The sequence below is a fragment of the Oncorhynchus kisutch genome, linkage group LG27 (genome assembly GCF_002021735.2).
Source record: "Oncorhynchus kisutch isolate 150728-3 linkage group LG27, Okis_V2, whole genome shotgun sequence".
NCBI classification, from domain to species: domain Eukaryota; kingdom Metazoa; phylum Chordata; class Actinopteri; order Salmoniformes; family Salmonidae; genus Oncorhynchus; species Oncorhynchus kisutch.
Window position 1 is genome coordinate 5,639,573 of NC_034200.2, and position 21,631 is coordinate 5,661,203.

A 21,631-nucleotide genomic window follows, 5' to 3' on the forward strand; every position below is an offset into this window, starting at 1 on the left:
AGTGCCTTGCGAAAGTATTCGGCCCCCTTGAACTTTGCGACCTTTTGCCACATTTCAGGCTTCAAACATAAAGATATAAAACTGTATTTTTGTGAAGAATCAACAACAAGTGGGACACAATCATGAAGTGGAACGACATTTATTGGATATTTCAAACTTTTTTAACAAATCAAAAACTGAAAAATTGGGCGTGCAAAATTATTCAGCCCCTTTACTTTCAGTGCAGCAAACTCTCTCCAGAAGTTCAGTGAGGATCTCTGAATGATCCAATGTTGACCTAAATGACTAATGATGATAAATACAATCCACCTGTGTGTAATCAAGTCTCCGTATAAATGCACCTGCACTGTGATAGTCTCAGAGGTCCGTTAAAAGCGCAGAGAGCATCATGAAGAACAAGGAACACACCAGGCAGGTCCGAGATACTGTTGTGAAGAAGTTTAAAGCCGGATTTGGATACAAAAAGATTTCCCAAGCTTTAAACATCCCAAGGAGCACTGTGCAAGCGATAATATTGAAATGGAAGAAGTATCAGACCACTGCAAATCTACCAAGACCTGGCCGTCCCTCTAAACTTTCAGCTCATACAAGGAGAAGACTGATCAGAGATGCAGCCAAGAGGCCCATGATCACTCTGGATGAACTGCAGAGATCTACAGCTGAGGTGGGAGACTCTGTCCATAGGACAACAATCAGTCGTATATTGCACAAATCTGGCCTTTATGGATGAGTGGCAAGAAGAAAGCCATTTTTTAAAGATATCCATAAAAAGTGTCGTTTAAAGTTTGCCACAAGCCACCTGGGAGACACACCAAACATGTGGGAGGAGGGAGGAGGTGAGGGCCCTCGGAGTGTGGTGTCAGGAAAATAACCTCACACTCAACGTCAACAAAACTAAGGAGATGATTGTGGACTTCAGGAAACAGCAGAGGGAACACCCCCCCATCCACATCGATGGAACAGTAGTGGAGAGGGTAGCAAGTTTTAAGTTCCTCGGCATACACATCACAGACAAACTGAATTGGTCCACTCACACAGACAGCATCGTGAGGAAGGCGCAGCAGCGCCTCTTCAACCTCAGGAGGCTGAAGAAATTCGGCTTGTCACCAAAAGCACTCACAAACTTCTACAGATGCACAATCGAGAGCATCCTGGCGGGCTGTATCACCGCCTGGTATGGCAACTGCACCGCCCTCAACCGTAAGGCTCTCCAGGGGGTAGTGAGGTCTGCACAACGCATCACCGGGGGCAAACTACCTGCCCTCCAGGACACCTACACCACCCGATGCTACAGGAAGGCCATAAAGATCATCAAGGACATCAACCACCCGAGCCACTGCCTGTTCACCCCGCTGTCATCCAGAAGGCGAGGTCAGTACAGGTGCATCAAAGCTGGGACCGAGAGACTGAAAAACAGCTTCTATCTCAAGGCCATCAGACTGTTAAACAGCCACCACTAACATTGAGTGGCTACTGCCAACACACTGTCAATGACACTGACTCTACTCCAGCCACTTTAATCATGGGAATTGATGGGAAATGATGTAAATATATCACTAGCCACTTTAAACAATGCTACCTTATATAATGTTACTTACCCTACATTATTCATCTCATATGCATACGTAGATACTGTACTCTATATCATCGACTGCATCCTTATGTAATACATGTATCACTAGCCACTTTAACTATGCCACTTGGTTTACATACTCATCTCATATGTATATACTGTACTCGATATCATCTACTGTATCTTGCCTATGCTGCTCTGTACCATCACTCATTCATATATCCTTATGTACATATTCTTTATCCCCTTACACTGTGTATAAGACAGTAGTTTTTTTGGGAATTGTTAGTTAGATTACTTGTTCGTTATTACTGCATTGTCGGAACTAGAAGCACAAGCATTTCGCTACACTCGCATTAACATCTGCTAACCATGTGTATGTGACAAATTAAATTTGATTTGATTTGATTTGACATGTGGAAGAAGGTGCTCTGGTCAGATGAAACCAAAATTGAACTTTTTGGCAACAATGCAAAATGTTATGTTTGGCGTAAAAGCAACACAGCTCATCACCCTGAACATACCATCCCCACTGTCAAACATGGTGGTGGCAGCATCATGGTTTGGGCCTGCTTTTCTTCAGCAGGGACAGGGAAGATGGTTAAAATTGATGGGAAGATAGATGGAGCCAAATACAGGACCATTCTGGAAGAAAACCTGACGGAGTCTGCAAAAGACCTGAGACTGGGACGGAGATTTGTCTTCCAACAAGACAATGATCCAAAACATAAAGCAAAATCTACAATGGAATGGTTCAAAAATAAACATATCCAGGTGTTAGAATGGCCAAGTCAAAGTCCAGACCTGAATCTAATCGAGAATCTGTGGAAAGAACTGAAAACTGCTGTTCACAAATGCTCTCCATCCAACCTCACTGAGCTCGAGCTGTTTTGCAAGGAGGAATGGGAAAAAATCTCTCGATGTGCAAAACTGATAGACATACCCCAAGCGACTTACAGCTGTAATCGCAGCAAAGGGGGTGCTACTAAGTATTAATTTAAGGGGGCTGAATCATTTTGCACGCCCAATTTTTCAGTTTTTGATTTGTTAAAAAAGTTTGAAATATCCAATAAATGTCGTTCCACTTCATGATTGTGTCCCACTTGTTGTTGATTCTTCACAAAAAAATACAGTTTTATATCTTTGTTTGAAGCCTGAAATGTGGCAAAAGGTCGCAAAGTTCAAGGGGGCCGAATACTTTCGCAAGGCACTGTATATATATATATATATGACTAGATAAATATGAAGTCTGGCAGCCAAGCTGGCCAGGGCAGTCTAATATTAAGCTAATATATTCACTGTCACTGTTGGACCGATCTCCTCCTCCCTCTCTCTCCTCTTTCTCTCTCTCTCTCTCCCCATGTCTCTGTCCCTCTGTCTCCTTTATTTATCTTCCTCCCTCTCTCCCTGAGTGTGTGACTGTGGTTGGGTTAGCTGCAGCCAGAGGGTGAGAGTGGCCCACTCAGTATGCAGCAACAGCCCCGCTGGCAGAAAAGAGTGAGAGAGCTGGAGGAGGAGGGAAATAGAGAGTGGGAGGGAGAGAGAGAGAAACAGAAGTAGAGAAACTGAGAGAAAGGCTGACACAGAGACACACACGCGGAGGGTGAGAGAAAGACCCCTGCAGGTCTCTTATCTGGAATTTGCTGCATCAGCCCCCAGCAGCCCTCAGCCTAGGCTGTAATTAGGAGATTTGGAATGTGCACATTGTTTATCCTGTCTGCTCCTAAATCACAGTGATAGTGAGAGATGCTGCATAATTGACTGCACTGCAGACAGTGCTGTGGTGTGCTGCAAGGGTACAGTCATTCATTCTTTCAAATGACTTTGTGTGTGTTCGCTCTGGGATTTCAGTAGCTCTATCACTGTACAGCAGATAAACTGAAGCTACAGAGGTGTGGAATTACAGTATAATTGTCTGATCATTTCATTGAACACGTCTGGTCCGCAAGGGAGCACTATTGAGTCACCCAATGGCTGCATCTCAAATGGCACCATATTCCCAATAAAGTCCAATGCTTTTGACCAAAGCTCTATGGGCCCCGGTCAAAAAGTAGTGCGTATTCTAGGGAATAGGGTGCCATTTAGGAAACCATTCTATGTCCCCTGGTCCAGTGGTCCCATTGTGTACTTCAGGGTTGAGACTGAGAGAGTATTGATCCAGAGCCCAGTCTGTCCAGTCAGTCTCCATGCTGCCAGATGTCCATCTGTCCACCAGCTGGTGGGCTCCATACAATACAACTGATGACATGGAGTAAAAACATAAATGAACCTATGTGTCCCAAATGTCATCCTATTCCCTATATAGTGCACTACTTTTAACCAGGGCTAAATGGACCAGTCTACAACTACTGTACCCAACTGCAAACTCTGGTACTGTTTGTTCAAATACCTTTACCCTTAAGAACACATCCTGGATCAGTCATATGAGTGTGTTCCATAGGTGTGATATCAGGGTAATGTGAAAGTGTAGACAAGTTGATTTGATGATTTAAAAACATAACTGACGACATAACATTGACGATTTTAAAAACATAACTGTCACCTCAGAAGAAGGGCGGGGAAGGCTTAGTTGGGAGTTTCCTAACCACCATTATTCCCTACAGTGATATTACACACACAAACACTGCATATGAATGATGATATTCTCTCTGGCTGAGAGAGAGGAGTGTTCCTGTGGTTTTGTGGCTGATCAAATGAGGATTCTATTTAACTGATGCTTAATGGCAGAGTCAGACAGGACCTCCCCTTAGAGAACACACACACACACACACTGGATGGTTGGACAGAGAGCAGCGTGGCTTCCTGAGGGGTCAATTAGGACCAGAGAGCTATGAGAGCCTTTACACTCGTACCCATATACGGGTTGAAAATGACATATTTAGGCACTGATAAAGGACTACATTTGAACCTAGTGGCTGTACACTAACATGCTAGACATGACGTCAGACCTCAGGCTCTGTGCTACACAGTGCTGTATGGGTTTTGCTGACAGCCGTTCTGAACTTGAGCTCCCTTCCCTCTCGTTTGTTGAGTGAGTGAGGAAAATGCAAATGTATTTGGAAAGTTTAGACGATGAGGATTATAATAAATACTGCCAAACACTCTTGAGTCCAAATGTGTACTTTACATTTCCATATAATAAACTCATGTCATATGATGATGATCACTGTTTGATGTAGTTACAAGACGACATGGTGTCAGCCTGGGTTAGCCTAACACTGTAATATCGTATTTGATTGAATAGCTAGTCATGTTGGCAACAGAACAAGCTTTCAAATGTTGCTCACCTGACCCAGATTTTGATTTATAATAGACCATTTTTGGATTGTGTTAACAACAGTTATTGTGTGATGGTGTTGATGCAGGGTTGTGTTCCAGCTAGGAGAGTTAAGAAAAACCAACACTTTATAGTTGAAGAATCTTCTTTGAGTCATTAAAGTGCATTGAAATTACATTGAAATGTGCACACTATGGAGAGGTGTGTGGCCACTTGGAGACACCAGTTAGTCCTCTCACTCAGGCCCTTGTAATTGAGATATAACACAGTTTTACTTCTGTATTTACTGCAGTTGCAGAGGGCCTTCCTTCTAAATGATTTATGTAACCAACTAAACCAAGTCAACGCCAATGGTTGTAGGTTAATGTACAAAATACATTTTAGTGTTTCCTTTCCTTTCTCGGCTGATTTCTTCCCTCTTTTCCCTTCCTTCCGGCCTTTTCCCTTTCGGTTTACTATTATTTACTTTATCATGGTTTTAGTGGTTGGATAATAAATACTGGTCAGCTGAGTGTTTACCTGTAGGCCTATTCCAATCCCATTGTGGTTTAGAGAGACACATTTTGAGAGAAGTTCCATTTGGAACAGTTTAATTTATATGTCATTTCATAAATGCTCCTCTGATAAACACTTTATATATCCTAGGGGTTGCCTAGTAGGGAACCAGCCATTTTCCTGGTCAGGTCACCTTGTCCAGAAAAATTCCCGGGGCCTCATTTTTCAATCAGGCATGGGCGTAAACCATGCGGGGGAGCATCTATTTGCAAAGTGTGAGATTTATCAATATGAAGGTTTGCTTGAGAGTGTGTGTAAATTTGCACATAGCCATGACCATGCATACACATGTTGCCAAGTGGTGGAATAAGGGAACTGCTTTTCAAGCATAGCCTCATGAATGTGGAAAATATACTGGTTCTTCCTTTAAAAGTTGAGCTTATGCTGCGATTGTTTGTGGTAGATTGTGGTAAATTGCGTCATTCTGTCATTGCACCACACTATCACAAGGGGGAGTTAGAACGCTGATCTACCGGTAGTCTAAACTGTGGCACAAATTGACTGTCTTTCGTAAATTAATGGAGGTGTGAAACACTCTCTTCTCTGCCACTAGAGTCCTGCATCAGGCAATAACAACTGAATAAATAACAACAAATTGCTGGCGGTAGTCCTGGAGTTAAGAGAGTACTTGGGTAAATACAATGGCGCAATTACCCTTGGGCTTTTGGTTTCCATCCCCCTAAAAACAGACATAAATAATTCTAATTAACAAACTGACTTTATTTACCACAGTGTTAGAGGGATATCTCCTCTAGATAAAGTGAGTTTCCGAAACACGGAGTCCTTCTTTGCTGATGTGAAGAAGAAACTGAATGAAAAAGTCCAGCGTGGATTTGTCAGCATAAAGCTGAGTGACTCACTCTTTTGTGGCTTTGGACCAAAATAAATGAAGTACCAACATTCTTTCTGATTAGTCTTTAATAAAGAAATGTTTTGACCAAGTTAATCTGCTGCTGTTGTGTGTGTTCAAATCTTTTGTGACATTATGGTTACAGGCCAAAATGCATCTTTGTTTTTCTTGGAATAGAAACACCATAATATGAATCAAATGAATTCATCTACATGAATAAAAATCAATCCCATATAGTCTGTTGTGAATTCATGCAACGTCGACAGGCTATTTCATATAATGAGACCACATTTAATTTGTTATGATAATTCATGTAAAGTATATTAATTTGTTAAATTAGAGGCCCATGTGAAAGTGGAAACATTCTTGAAATACTATAAAAGACTGAGTTGATGGGAAATCGAATGAGAGATGGCTGATCTTGATCTGTTTGCAGAGCGCATTTTTTTTTGCAGAAAGTACAGATTGGCTCATCAGATATCGCTTTCATAAAACTAATCTTATAGGATTTTTGCAGGGATTTAAAACTTACTTTAGAAAGGCAAATGCATGCTCTTCCGGTGCACATCCGAGTGCTGTCCACCCTCTGGTATTTAGCAACGGGCACTTTTCAGTGGGAGTTTCCCGATCGGCACCTCACAGCCTTCGATGAGCCCATGTTTTGGATGCAATCATCAGCAAAACGAACAGTTACATACAATTTCCGTACACCTTCGCACAACAGGTTGAAGCCAAGAGGGGTTTCTTTTCCAAATATAAACAACGCAATAGACGGCACCCATATCGCCATAAAATCACCATCCCAAATTGAGTTCAACTATGTGAACAGAAAATGGATCCACTCACTTAATGTGCAGGTGATAGGTGATGTGATGCGCAAAAGACGCTGCTGAATGTGGTGTCGAGGTGGCCAGGTGGAACACACGACTCATTCATTCTGCAGAACAGCAATGTTGGCATAAATACAAGAATGAGGGAGCTTTTAAGGATGGATGGCTTATTGGTGTTGCCTACTCATTTTGAAGTATATTTGCCATTGCGAAAACAACTTGAATTGTCCTAAAGATCCTGTCTTCGTAGCTGTTTTTATTTTCACTGGTCAAGCCACAACTGAGTGAGCCAAATAAAACCTTTTGGTTGTGCTCAACCTCTGACACAAGCACCTCTATTTCAGTCTCGGAAAGATTTTGGGTTGCACCAATGTATTTCATGTTACAGTATTGTATTTTCCCACATGCTTTAAAGTGATGATTTTGACCATACAGTTGAAGTCAGAAGTTTACATACACTTAGGTTGGAGTCATTAACTCGTTTTTCAACCACTCCACACATTTCTTGTTAACAAAATATAGTTTTGGCATGTTGGTTAGGACATCTACTTTGTGCATGACACAAGTCATTTTTCCAACAATTGTTTACAGACAGATTATTTCACTGTATCACAATTCCAGTGGGTCAGAAGTTTACTTACACTAAGTTGACTGTGCCTTTAAACAGCTTGGAAAATTCCATTAAAAAGATGTCATGGCTTTAGAAGCTTCTGATAGGCTAATTGACATCATTTGAGTCAATTGGAGGTGTACCTGTGCCTTTCAAGGCCTACCTTCAAACTCAGTGCCTCTTTCCTTGACATCATGGGAAAATCTAAAGAAATCAGCCAAGACCTCAGAAAAAAATGGTAGACCTCCTCACGTCTGGTTCATCCCTGGGAGCAGTTTCCAAACGCCTGAAGGTACCACGTTCATCTGTACAAACAATAGTATGCAAGTATAAACACCTTGGGACCACGCAGCCGTCATACCACTCAGGAAGGAGACACGTTCTGTCTCCTAGAGATGAACGTACTTTGCTGCGAAAATTGCAAATCAATCCAAGAACAACAGCAAAGGACCTTTTGAAGATGCTGGAGGAAACGGGTACAAAAGTGTCTATATCCACAGTAAAACGAGTCATATATCGACATAACCTGAAAGGACGCTCAGCAAGGAAGAAGTCACTGCTCCAAAACCGCCATAAAAAAGACAGACTATGGTTTGCAAATGCACATGGGGACAAAGATCGTACTTTTTGGAGAAATGTCCTCTGGTCTGATGAAACAAAAATAGATGGAATCATGAGGGTGGAAAGTTATGTGGATATATTGAAGCAACATCTCAAGACATCAGTCAGGAAGTGTGAACTTGGTCGCAAATGGGTTTTCCAAATGGACAATGACCCCAAGCATACTTCCGAAGTTGTGGAAAAATGGCTTAAGGACAATAAAGTCAAGGTATTGGAGTGGCCATCACAAAGCCCTGACCTCAATCCTATAGAGAATGTGTGGGCAGAACTGAAAAGGCTTGTGCGAGCGAGGCCTACAAACCTGACTCAGTTACACCAGCTCTGTCAGGAGGGATGGGTCAAAATTCAACCAACTTATTGTGGGAAGCTTGTGGAAGGCTACCTGAAATGTTTGACTCAAGTTAAACAGTTTTAAAGGCAATGCTACCAAATGCTAATTGAGTATATGTAATCTTCTGACCCACTGGGAATGTGATGAAATAAATAAAAGCTGAAATAAATAATTCTCTCTACTAATTATTCTGACATTTCACATTCTTAAAATATAGTGGTGATCCTAACTGACCTAAGACAGGGAATTGTTACTAGGATTAAATGTCAGGAATTGTGAAAAACTAACTAATTTGGCTAAGGTGTATGTAAACTTCCGACTTCAACTATATATGGTCAATGAGGGGCGTTTCTCAATGCAAATTGTCAAGGTCAAACACAAATACTAAGGCTAAGAACAATTGGTATATATCAATGGTCATCTCCTACCGACTGGCTTATAATGCACGTTGGATTGTTTGATAAATCACTTTTTCTATGCCTGCGAACATTCAAAATTCCATTAAGTAGGATTTTAGAATAGTTTCTACGCAATATTGATAAATGAGGCCCCTGGCCCTTTCTATAAAGGACCCGATGTCAACATAATGAAGGTCAGCTGAATGCAAAAGGGGAACTTTCCTTCACTTGCTATCGCCGGACTCTACTGTTGGTTTGCGGAAGCTCGTTCTTTCACTCCCTCATCTCTCCTCCACTGTCTCTATTAAACAAGCCATTCAACAACGCTCTTTCCCTCTGCTCCAGACTGTCTCTCCATCGGGTCAGGGTGGTAGACCGGAGTCTCCTGTCTACTCTAACCTTCAGGAGCTGAAGATCTCTCGGTCGAGCCTACCTCCCAACCCCTCCAGCTCCCCACTGCATGTCCTGGGGGACTGGGAGACACACAAGGTCTGTACTGTCACTGTGTTGTGTATTGTAACTTACGTATCATCTAAGAATGCCGTCCAAATGGTTCCCTATTTAGTGCACTTCTTTTCACCATTGCCCAGCTATATAAGGAATAGGGTGCTATTTGGGATACAAGCCTATATCATGTTGCCTGGTCTACGTTTCTTTGTCATTTAACTTTTTTTTAACCACCAGACAAATGTCCATTTCTTTATGAAATATTTTAATGGACAATTCAAGATTTTAAATTCAATTAAATTCCAAGGACCAGAACGGCAGACACTACTACTTCAACCGCGCCACCCAGGAGCGGACATGGAAGCCCCCCCGAGCCAAGGACGCTAGCAGTGGTAGCAGCAGCCGGGGGGAGACTCACGGCAAAGGTACTGGGGAGGCAGAGGTACGTAGATACTGGGACATATACTGTATATTGGAAACACACACACATACTTACTCAAACACACATTCAGGCACAGACACAAGCAAATGCAAACGCATGCATGAACACTAATGGAGTATGTACTTGTACTCTCATAAGCCCATCCAAACACATTTGACAGAAAGAATCACTGCTGCAATCTGGCAGTATCACAGTTATCTTTTGTAGTGGTTTGTAGAACACCACGATGCCATCTTGTGGCCAGAAGCACTTAGTGTTCCTTAAACTGTGACTCTTGTGGGTTATGTCACTGCAGTATTTTAATTTTCATGTCTAACTCTCGACACCTGGTCACAATGTTTAGAGCAGGGCTCAGTGAAATACTGTATGGGATCTCTGGCTCTCTGTGCTTGTCAGACCTGTGTTCAAATACTGTTTGAAATCATTTAAAAAAAAAATGTATATGTGCTTGATTGAGTTTGCCTGAAATATAATTATCATTACAAAATCTGTCTGTTTCAGCTAGAGATATTGGCACAGTGACAAATGTTTTGTTGTTTTATCTCTTTACTCCAGCACTTTGGAGTTGAAATAATAGAATGACTATGAGGTTAAAGTACAGACGGTATTTTCTTTCATATCGGGTGAACGGTTTAGAAATTACATAACTTTTTGTACAAAGTCCCCCCATTTTAGGTTACCAAAAGTATTGGGACAAAGTTTAGTATTTGTTCCCATATTGCTAGCACGCAATGATTACCTCAAGCTTGTGACTACAAACTTGTTGGTTGCATTTCCTGTTTGTTTTGGTTGTTTTTCCTATTCTTTTGTGCCAATTATCAATTGAATAGTAAGTAATGTATTGTGTCATTTTGGAGACGCTTTTATTGCAAATAAGAATAAAATGCTTCTTAACACTTCTACATTAATGTAGATGCTACCATGATTACGGATAGTCTTGAATTCATTTAGGGTAAAGATGAGTGCGAAAGTTACAGATGCACAAATATCATACCCCTCACCATTACAATAACAGTGGAGGTTAGCAGTTGTGTTATTTGTGGGTCTGTACCCCCCCCCCCCCCCCACACACACACACACACTCCCAGAAACAGTGTTTCCCACCCCTCCAGGCCTCAATTGAGGCAGTGCAATCGTCTCTGATTGATTGAGAGATTCAGAGAGCTATTATTGGTATGTAACATAATAGATGCAAAGCATGGATATTTACATTCATGCACTTCTAAATGAATTTTGTGACTTTGCCCCTGGAGCATTTAACTGCAGGGTACTCACACATCATATGGAGGAATGTGTCTACCTGATTTAGGGGACACAGTGAAGAGGTGGGAGTTTTCATCGTAAAACGTTTCCTTGTTGTTAAATACAGTCTGTGAACAAACTTAGTGTATAAACTGATGGTTCCTATTATGGGATGCCAATGTCATATTTTTCCAGATTATATTCCAGTTAAAGGGTTGGTAAAATTCAATTAGATCTGTGGACAATACTTTTTTAATGGCTTGCTCTTATATATAGTGCGTTTGGAAACTATTCACACCCCTTGACCTTTTCCACATTTTGTTAGGTTACAGCCTTATTCTAAAATTAATCATACTTTTCCCTCATCAATCTACACACAATACCCCATAATGACAAAGCAAAAACAGGTGGAAATGGAAATATCACATTTACATAAGTATTCATACCCTTTACTCAGTACTTTGTCAAAGCACCTTTGGCAGCGATTACAGCCTTGAGTCTTCTTGGCTATGATGCTACAAGCTTTGGGCAGTTTCTCCCATTCTTCTTTGCAAATCCTCTCAAGCTCTGTCAGGTTGGCTGGGAGTGTTGCTGCACAGCTATTTTCAGGTCTCTCCAGAGATGTTCGATTGGGCCACTCAAGGACATTCAGAGACTTGTCCCGAAGCCACTCCTGCATTGTCATGGCTGTGTGCTTAGGGTTGTTGTCCTGTTCGGAAGTTGAACCTTTGCCCCAGTCTGAGGTCCTGAGCGCTCTGGAGCAGGTTCTCTTTGCACTTTGCTCTGTTCATCTTTCCCTCGATCCTGACTAGTCTCCCAGTCCCTGCAGCAGATGCCAACACGATGATTCACCGTAGTGATGGTGCCAGGTTTCCTCCAGACGTGTTGCTTGGCCTTCAGGCCAAATCTTGGTTTCATCAGACCAGATCATCTTGTTTCTCATGATCTGAGAGTCCTTTAGGTGTCCTTTGGCAAACTCCATGTGTGCCTTTTACTGAAGAGTGGCCACTCTACAATAAAGGCCTGATCCGGTGGAGTGCTTCAGAGATGGTTGTCCTTCTAGAAGGTTCTCCCATCTCCACAGAGGAACTCTGGAGCTCTGTAAGAGTGATCATTGGGTTTTTGGTCACCTCCCTGACCAAGTTCCTTCTCCCTGGATTGCTCAGTTTGGCACGGCGGCTAGCTCTAGGAAGAGTCTTGGTGGTTCCAAACTTCTTCCATTTAAGAATGATGAAAGCCACTGTGTATTTGGGGACATTCAATGCTGCAGAAATGTTTGGGTACCCTTCCCCAGATCTGTACCTTGACACAATCCTGTCTCTGAGCTTTACGGACAATTCCTTCGACCTCATGGCTTGTTTTTTTGCTCTGACATGCACTGTCAACTGTGGGACCTCATATTGACAGGTGGGTGCCTTTCCAAATCATGTCCAATCAATTGAATTTACAACAGGTGGACTCCAATCAAGTTGTAGAAACATCTGAAGGATGATCAGTGGAAACAGGAGTTCAATATTGAGTCTCATAGCAAAGGTATTTTTGTTTTTTATTTGTAATACATTTGCAAACATCTCTAAAAACCTGATTTCACTTTGTCCTTATGAGGTATTGTGTGTAGATTGACGAGGAAAACGATTAATTTAATACATTATGGTGTAATATGGCATATGGGCATGACATTTTGATTCCCAGTTACACTGTATTTCAATTTTGTGACAAATAGAAATTCTGTGAGCAATAATAGCACCAAAGCGTATTTTACATTATTTAAGTGATATTTCAGTGAAGAACACCTCTTCCAGGTATATAGGAGACACCATATTTCTCTCTATACTCAGCCAGGGTGCAGAAGAATCATGACTAAACCTATTTACGATGGGCCGAAATGCTAGAGCCTGGAAATACCATTTTAAAGTTTGGTACAGATTGTTCTTTTCCTCTTTGCGAGTTTGTTAATTTCATCTGGGCTTGATTACATTGCTATATATATTTTGAAACCGCACTATGGATTGTATCCCAATAGCCAGAAGGGGGAGACGAGGGAAGCATTGAACAACAGAAATTCAGCCCTGATATTATATTCATTTTGACAATAGATATTCTGCCGGTTACAGCAACTGGGATATTAGTCCATCTACTGAGGTTGGGCTGAATTGATGTGAGCGTTCTGTTAAAGTATCTGGCAATGGTTTCATCTAAGGAAGGACATGTATTTATTCCTAAATGTTTCAAATGGGAAACTATTGGGATTCCATAAGTAGAGAGAGAGTCCTCCATCGGGTTCCATAAGTAGAGAGAGAGTCCTCCATCGGGTTCCATAAGTAGAGAGAGAGTCCTCCATCGGGTTCCATAAGTAGAGAGAGAGTCCTCCATCGGGTTCCATAAGTAGAGAGAGAGTCCTCCATCGGGTTCCATAAGTAGAGAGAGAGTCCTCCATCGGGTTCCATAAGTAGAGAGAGAGTCCTCCATCGGGTTCCATAAGTAGAGAGAGAGTCCTCCATCGGGTTCCATAAGTAGAGAGAGAGTCCTCCATCGGGTTCCATAAGTAGAGAGAGAGTCCTCCATCGGGTTCCATAAGTAGAGAGAGAGTCCTCCATCGGGTTCCATAAGTAGAGAGAGAGTCCTCCATCGGGTTCCATAAGTAGAGAGAGAGTCCTCCATCGGGTTCCATAAGTAGAGAGAGAGTCCTCCATCGGGTTCCATAAGTAGAGAGAGTCCTCCATCGGGTTCCATAAGTAGAGAGAGAGAGTCCTCCATCGGGTTCCATAAGTAGAGAGAGAGAGTCCTCCATCGGGTTCCATAAGTAGAGAGAGAGAGAGTCCTCCATCGGGTTCCATAAGTAGAGAGAGAGAGAGTCCTCCATCGGGTTCCATAAGTAGAGAGAGAGAGAGTCCTCCATCGGGTTCCATAAGTAGAGAGAGAGAGAGTCCTCCATCGGGTTCCATAAGTAGAGAGAGAGAGAGTCCTCCATCGGGTTCCATAAGTAGAGAGAGAGTCCTCCATCGGGTTCCATAAGTAGAGAGAGAGTCCTCCATCGGGTTCCATAAGTAGAGAGAGAGTCCTCCATCGGGTTCCATAAGTAGAGAGAGAGTCCTCCATCGGGTTCCATAAGTAGAGAGAGAGTCCTCCATCGGGTTCCAGAAGTAGAGGGAGAGTCCTCCATCGGGTTCCAGAAGTAGAGGGAGAGTCCTCCATCGGGTTCCAGAAGTAGAGGGAGAGTCCTCCATCGGGTTCCAGAAGTAGAGGGAGAGTCCTCCATCGGGTTCCAGAAGTAGAGGGAGAGTCCTTCATCGGGTTCCAGAAGTAGAGGGAGAGTCCTCCATCGGGTTCCATAAGTAGAGAGAGAGTCCTCCATCGGGTTCCATAAGTAGAGAGAGAGTCCTCCATCGGGTTCCATAAGTAGAGAGAGTCCTCCATCGGGTTCCATAAGTAGAGAGAGAGAGTCCTCCATCGGGTTCCATAAGTAGAGAGAGAGAGTCCTCCATCGGGTTCCATAAGTAGAGAGAGAGAGTCCTCCATCGGGTTCCATAAGTAGAGAGAGAGTCCTCCATCGGGTTCCATAAGTAGAGAGAGAGTCCTCCATCGGGTTCCATAAGTAGAGAGAGAGTCCTCCATCGGGTTCCATAAGTAGAGAGAGAGTCCTCCATCGGGTTCCATAAGTAGAGAGAGAGTCCTCCATCGGGTTCCATAAGTAGAGAGAGAGTCCTCCATCGTGTTCCATAAGTAGAGAGAGAGTCCTCCATCGGGTTCCATAAGTAGAGAGAGAGTCCTCCATCGGGTTCCATAAGTAGAGAGAGAGTCCTCCATCGGGTTCCATAAGTAGAGAGAGAGTCCTCCATCGGGTTCCATAAGTAGAGAGAGAGTCCTCCATCGGGTTCCATAAGTAGAGAGAGAGTCCTCCATCGGGTTCCATAAGTAGAGAGAGAGTCCTCCATCGGGTTCCATAAGTAGAGAGAGAGTCCTCCATCGGGTTCCATAAGTAGAGAGAGTCCTCCATCGGGTTCCATAAGTAGAGAGAGAGAGTCCTCCATCGGGTTCCATAAGTAGAGAGAGAGAGTCCTCCATCGGGTTCCATAAGTAGAGAGAGAGAGAGTCCTCCATCGGGTTCCATAAGTAGAGAGAGAGAGAGTCCTCCATCGGGTTCCATAAGTAGAGAGAGAGAGAGTCCTCCATCGGGTTCCATAAGTAGAGAGAGAGAGAGTCCTCCATCGGGTTCCATAAGTAGAGAGAGAGAGAGTCCTCCATCGGGTTCCATAAGTAGAGAGAGAGAGTCCTCCATCGGGTTCCATAAGTAGAGAGAGAGTCCTCCATCGGGTTCCATAAGTAGAGAGAGAGTCCTCCATCGGGTTCCATAAGTAGAGAGAGAGTCCTCCATCGGGTTCCATAAGTAGAGAGAGAGTCCTCCATCGGGTTCCAGAAGTAGAGGGAGAGTCCTCCATCGGGTTCCAGAAGTAGAGGGAGAGTCCTCCATCGGGTTCCAGAAGTAGAGGGAGAGTCCTCCATCGGGTTCCAGAAGTAGAGGGAGAGTCCTCCATCGGGTTCCAGAAGTAGAGGGAGAGTCCTTCATCGGGTTCCAGAAGTAGAGGGAGAGTCCTCCATCGGGTTCCATAAGTAGAGAGAGAGTCCTCCATCGGGTTCCATAAGTAGAGAGAGAGTCCTCCATCGGGTTCCATAAGTAGAGAGAGTCCTCCATCGGGTTCCATAAGTAGAGAGAGAGAGTCCTCCATCGGGTTCCATAAGTAGAGAGAGAGAGAGTCCTCCATCGGGTTCCATAAGTAGAGAGAGAGAGTCCTCCATCGGGTTCCATAAGTAGAGAGAGAGTCCTCCATCGGGTTCCATAAGTAGAGAGAGAGTCCTCCATCGGGTTCCATAAGTAGAGAGAGAGTCCTCCATCGGGTTCCATAAGTAGAGAGAGAGTCCTCCATCGGGTTCCATAAGTAGAGAGAGAGTCCTCCATCGGGTTCCATAAGTAGAGAGAGAGTCCTCCATCGTGTTCCATAAGTAGAGAGAGAGTCCTCCATCGGGTTCCATAAGTAGAGAGAGAGTCCTCCATCGGGTTCCATAAGTAGAGAGAGAGTCCTCCATCGGGTTCCATAAGTAGAGAGAGAGAGTCCTCCATCGGGTTCCATAAGTAGAGAGAGAGAGTCCTCCATCGGGTTCCATAAGTAGAGAGAGAGTCCTCCATCGGGTTCCATAAGTAGAGAGAGAGTCCTCCATCGGGTTCCATAAGTAGAGAGAGAGTCCTCCATCGTGGTCCTGAGAGAGGCAGTAGGGCTGATTTGGTTCATGTGTTTTATAACTTGAGATGGAGCTGAATTTGTCTATGATCGTCAATGCTTTTGGGAGGGATTGAGATATAATGTCAAATATCGTTGACGTGATCCGTAGAATTTAGAGATATTGGTGTAATTTCTATTGATTGTCGAATTGCCTGTGCCAGGGGCTCCAGAGACTATTAAAATAGCAGAGGTGAGATGGGATCACCTTGCCAGCTACTAGTAGGTATTTTCTTCTACACCTGCGTTACTTGCTGTTTGGGGTTTTAGGCTGGGTTTCTGTACAGCACTTTGAGATATCAGCTGATGTACGAAGGGCTATATAAATACATTTAATTTGATTTAATTTTGAACGGAACCGAGCAGGTATTGCCTGTTATTACTATGGCTGAGGGATTGGCATATAGTATTTTAATCATATGAATGAATTTGAAGCCATGTCCCATATGTTCCAAAACCAGCCAAAGATATGATCGCTATCATCAGCTTTTTCTGCGTCGAGAGATACTGTTGATCTGCCCAATGATCTTTGGTTCCTGGTGAAGCATGTAAGATATGTAATAGACGACGGAGATTACCTGAAGTGAATCGTTTTTTAACAAACCTGCTTTGGTCAAGATGTACCAATTTGGGTAACTAAGTTTCAAGACGGGAAGACAACATTTTTGAAAATAGTTTAATATCTGTGTTTATCAAAGATAGAGGGTGATAGAGAGAGCACTGGGTGGAGTCCTTACCTTTTTTTAAATAAAATACAAATTAATGCTGTATTTACATCCCTCCCAAATGAACCTTTGAACGGCTGTGTTCATCATTTCAAGTAACTGTGGACCTAATTGGTTAAATTTTTTTAAATAGACCTCAGGAGGAATACAGTCACAACTAGGTGATTTGTCTTTATTCATGTTATCCAATGCCCTTTGGAGTTCATGGAGAGAGATTCCTCTGTTGAGAGAAGAGGAGTTCTTATATCTTATATCGATCTGGCTTGGTGTGGATTTACTATCAGAGGTGTAAAATTCTTCATAGAAACAGGAGAATCTTTGGTTAATTAATTTGGGTTCTGATAATAATTCACTTGATTCATATTCAATAGTTGTAAATGTTATTTAACCCTTATTTTACCAGGTAAGTTCAACTGAAAACACATTCTAATTTACAGCAATGACCTGGAGAATAGTTATAGGGGAGAGGAGGGGGATAAATGAGCCAATTTGAAGTTGGGGATGACTAGGTGGCCATGATGGTATGAGCGCCAGATTGAATTTAGCCACACCGGAGTTAACATCCCTACTCTTATATAAATGCCATGGGATCTTTAGTGACCACAGAGCGTCAGGATACCTGCTTAACGTCCCATCCAAAAGACGGCCTTCAGGGCAATGTCCCCAATCACTGCCCTGGGGCAGCATGTGGGTCGCGGAGTGATCTTCAAGAAAACTGCAGAAAAAAAGATCTAGTAAAGCACACGGGCATCTCCCACTCCCGCAGCTGCCAAGCTGTAGAGAGCGAATTTGCACTTGGCCAAATCAATTCCAGTCATTAATGAAATAATCATACATTTACTCTGACACGTTAACAGGTCAAGTGGGTCGTGATCCATACTTTAGTAAAGGCTGAGTTAGGCAGTCAGGTCTGGGTAGATGCTGATCCTATTCCCTGTGTGGGTCAGACCCCCAGATCATGTTGCAAGGTGAACTATTCGCAGCTTGACTTCAAAGCATGTGGATCCATACAGTCATACTGTTCCGGGGGGAGGACCCATGCGGAGCGCAATGTTAATCAGCGGCATGAGACCCAGCTTCTCCTGCCCTAGCAGTTTATAGAAAAGATCGCTCATGAAGGAAGTTGGGTTGCCCCCTTCAACACCACTTTCAAGTCCTGTGATTGAATTTACAGGAATGATTTTCGAGTGATTCTTGTTTTCTCTATTAGGAATTAGATTTTTCCTTCCAACTTAGCTCGAGCTGTTTCCAGGTCATGGAGTCACACCTCTGTTGCATTGGCTGTCTTCTCCAGACTTTCCACTTTAATTGAATAGGTATTCACTTTAGCAGTGAGCTCTCACAATGATACATTTACCGGTTTACTACATTTACCACTTACTATTGTATGTCGAGGGAAAAAGTAATCTCCTCACGAACAATCTCTCTCGTATAGTAACGGCCAGCTCTTTCTGTTGAGAGCGGATGGACAAATTCTGGCTGCTGGAGCACAATAGACATGCTAGATATTTATTGTCCCACATCTTAATATGATGATTAGTATTGAAAAGTTTTAGGAAATAAGTCTGTTAATTCATAGTCATTTGCAAAAGAAAGCCACGAAAAGACCCCCGCATTTCAATGCATGCCACCGGAACCGTGGCAGCAGGTAGCCTAGTGGTTGGAGTGTTGGGCCAACTACCGAAAGGTTGCTGGATCGAATCCCAGAGCTTACAAGGTACAAATCTATCGTTCTGCCCCTGAACAGGCAGTTAACCCACTGTTCCTAGGCCGTCATTGTAAATAATAATTTGTTCTTAACTGACTTGCCTGGTTAAATAAAGGTTAAATTATAAAAAATAAAACAAATTATTATTTGTTATTCAATGCGTTTCTATGGGCTAATGGCAGTGAGGCCCAATTCAATGTTTCGTCAAATCCTTTTTTAATATATTTTTTATATACCTAAAGTGGTCCTAAAATTCAAAAACAAATAGCTAAATGATCCTTGGTATGACCCTCTAAAAACAATTCCATATTTTAGCTTAGTAAAAACCCAGCCTCAGACAGACTCTTGGGGATTTTAATGGACCTATAGAATAGTCCCACAACTGTAAACCCCTCTCATCTGGCACTCAAGGCAGGCTAGAGCAAATGCTTAAAGTATTTTAAAGATTTCAAAAGAATGGTGCTATGCTGTGAGTGACTGCAGTGTTCTTGGCTGTACATTGTGGGTGACTGTGACCTCTATACTGTAGCTCTGACTGTGGTTAATCGTGATTGGTGCTTTCTATTCTCTATGCATAGATAACGCAATGGTGATTGGTCCTTCTCTCTCCTTTTTCTCTTTCTTTCTCTCCCTCCCTTTCTCTTTATTTCTTTCTCTCTCCTTCTCTCTGCCTCTTTCTCTCTGCCTCCCCCTCTCTCTCCCTCTTCCGTTTCCCCCTAATCATAGACAACTCTGCCTCTCTCTTTCTCCCCATCCTTCCTTCCTCTCCTCTCGCTCGCCATTGGTCGCTTCCAGCCTCTGTCGTTGGAGGACAACTGCCACAGCACGTATTCTAGCCAATCAGACAGCCAGTATGGCTCCCCGCCTCGAGGTTGGTCAGAAGAGCTGGATGAGCATGGACACACTCTGTATGTTAGTGACTATACTAATGAGAAGGTACTGGGGACTCGCTCTGTGTCTGTCTTCACTGTCATGGCCTCTGAGTTCTTCTCTATATTACACTTAGACCGGACCACTGCACCACACTAGGTGCTTTTTTAGTGTGTCAGTGATGCTCATCTAGTCTTGTTTGTGTTTGTGTGTGTGTGTGTCCGTCCAGTGGATAAAGCATGTTGATGAACAGGGCCGACCCTACTACTACATTGCTGACGGCTCAAGATCTGAATGGAAGCTGCCCAAGGTATGGCCCAGGACAAGTACACTACCTCCAGTTTACCCTGCGTTCATAACCAAGTGGGAAAAAATCTACATGAATGCACCTCCAACTGGTAATTACTAGTGGGGAACTCATCTGTCATCCCTGAGCTCCGACATCTCCCACATGGTGACCTCTGACGTCATTTACCAAGGAAATGATCTCCATAACAGCGTTTTCTGTAGTTAAATGCAACAGCATATGTTTTTTAAACACTGTCATTTGTTTACAGACATGGTAGCTGTACTTTTATGGTTGACGCAGCTTGTTGGCCATTACCAGCTTGTTGGCCATTTCATGGTATCCAATTGGTAGTTACAGTCTTGTCCCATCGCTCCAACTCCCGTACGGACTCAGAAGAAACGAAGGTCACGCATCCTCCGAAGCATGACCCTGCCAAGCGACACCGCTTCTTAACACACTGCTTGCTTAACCCGGAAACCAGCCGCTCCAATGTGTTGGAGCAAACACCGTACAACTGGCGACCGTGTCGGCGTGCATGCGTCCGGCCCACCACGAGTTGCTAGAGTGCGATGGGACGAGGACATCCCGGCCGGCCAAACCCTCCCCTAACCCGTATGATACTGGGCCAATTGTGCGTGACCTCATGGGTCTCCCGGTCGCGGCCGGCTGCGTCATAGCCTGGTCTGCGTTTCTCAATGAGTTCAAAGCACGTGAATGCATCCAACTGGACTTCACAACTGGTCATTTCTACCTTCCCAGTTGGTTATGAACACAGCATTAGTTTAATAGTTTGGACTGGTTGCTTGTCCCCAAACATAGTTATGCTTATTTGTTTCATATAGGTTTGTCTTTCTCGTTGAAAGTGTTAATGTTTATTAGTACCTCTGTATGATGTTTGTCCCCATCCCCATCTCTCTCTCTCTCTCTCTCTCTCTCTCTCTCTCTCTCTCTCTCTCTCTCTCTCTCTCTGTCTCTGTGTGTGTCTGCCTGCAGTACAACCACTCCCTTCCTCCCCTGCCGGGAGGAGGAGACACCCATAAGAGCCGCAGTCTGGACAGGAAGCATGTAGAGCCCATCGTCCTGACCAAGTGGAGACACAGCACCTACGCACTGGACACCAACGACAAGGTGAGTTGCCCCCCAAAAATTAAAGTTTCATTATAGGTCACATTTCTAGTCTCTGGGATATCTTGTCTAGTGAGTTTGTTTATTATGTGAATGTAAGGTCCTGAGTCCCAAAATGGCACCAGGGCCCTGGTCAAAAGTACATGTTATCTAACTTTTATTTAGCTAGGCAAGTCAGTTAAGAACAAATTCTTATTTACAATGACGGCCTAGGAACAGTGGGTTAACTGCCTTGTTCAGGGGCAGAACGACAGATTTCTACCTTGTCAGCTTGGGGATTCGATCCAGCAACCTTTCGGTTACTGGCCCAACGCTCTAACCACTAGGCTACCTGCCTCCCCGATAGGGTGCCATTTGGAACACGAACATGATCATGATGTGAATTTGAGGGGGTCGTTGTAGACTCATGATTCTGCTCTGCAGTGACTCATCAAAAACAACAGGCGTTTCCGTACAGGCTTT

At 43.4% G+C, this 21,631-nt stretch overlaps 1 protein-coding gene across 5 annotated transcripts in view; it reads left to right on the forward strand.

The window, feature by feature from the left end:
- The window catches only part of LOC109871609 (rho GTPase-activating protein 12), a 138,521-nt gene that overhangs the window by 99,091 nt on the left and 17,799 nt on the right, over positions 1 to 21,631 (forward strand). For 2 of the 5 annotated variants that reach the window (XM_031807044.1, XM_031807046.1), the window contains exons 3-7: positions 9,391 to 9,534; positions 9,800 to 9,934; positions 19,612 to 19,821; positions 19,985 to 20,065; positions 21,038 to 21,172. In XM_031807044.1, the coding sequence (XP_031662904.1) occupies positions 9,391 to 9,534; positions 9,800 to 9,934; positions 19,612 to 19,821; positions 19,985 to 20,065; positions 21,038 to 21,172 (705 nt within the window). Of the gene's footprint in view, positions 1 to 9,390; positions 9,535 to 9,799; positions 9,935 to 19,611; positions 20,066 to 21,037; positions 21,173 to 21,631 lie in introns of all 5 variants that reach the window. The other 3 variants (XM_031807045.1, XR_004205800.1, XM_031807047.1) reach the window with 3 other exon arrangements.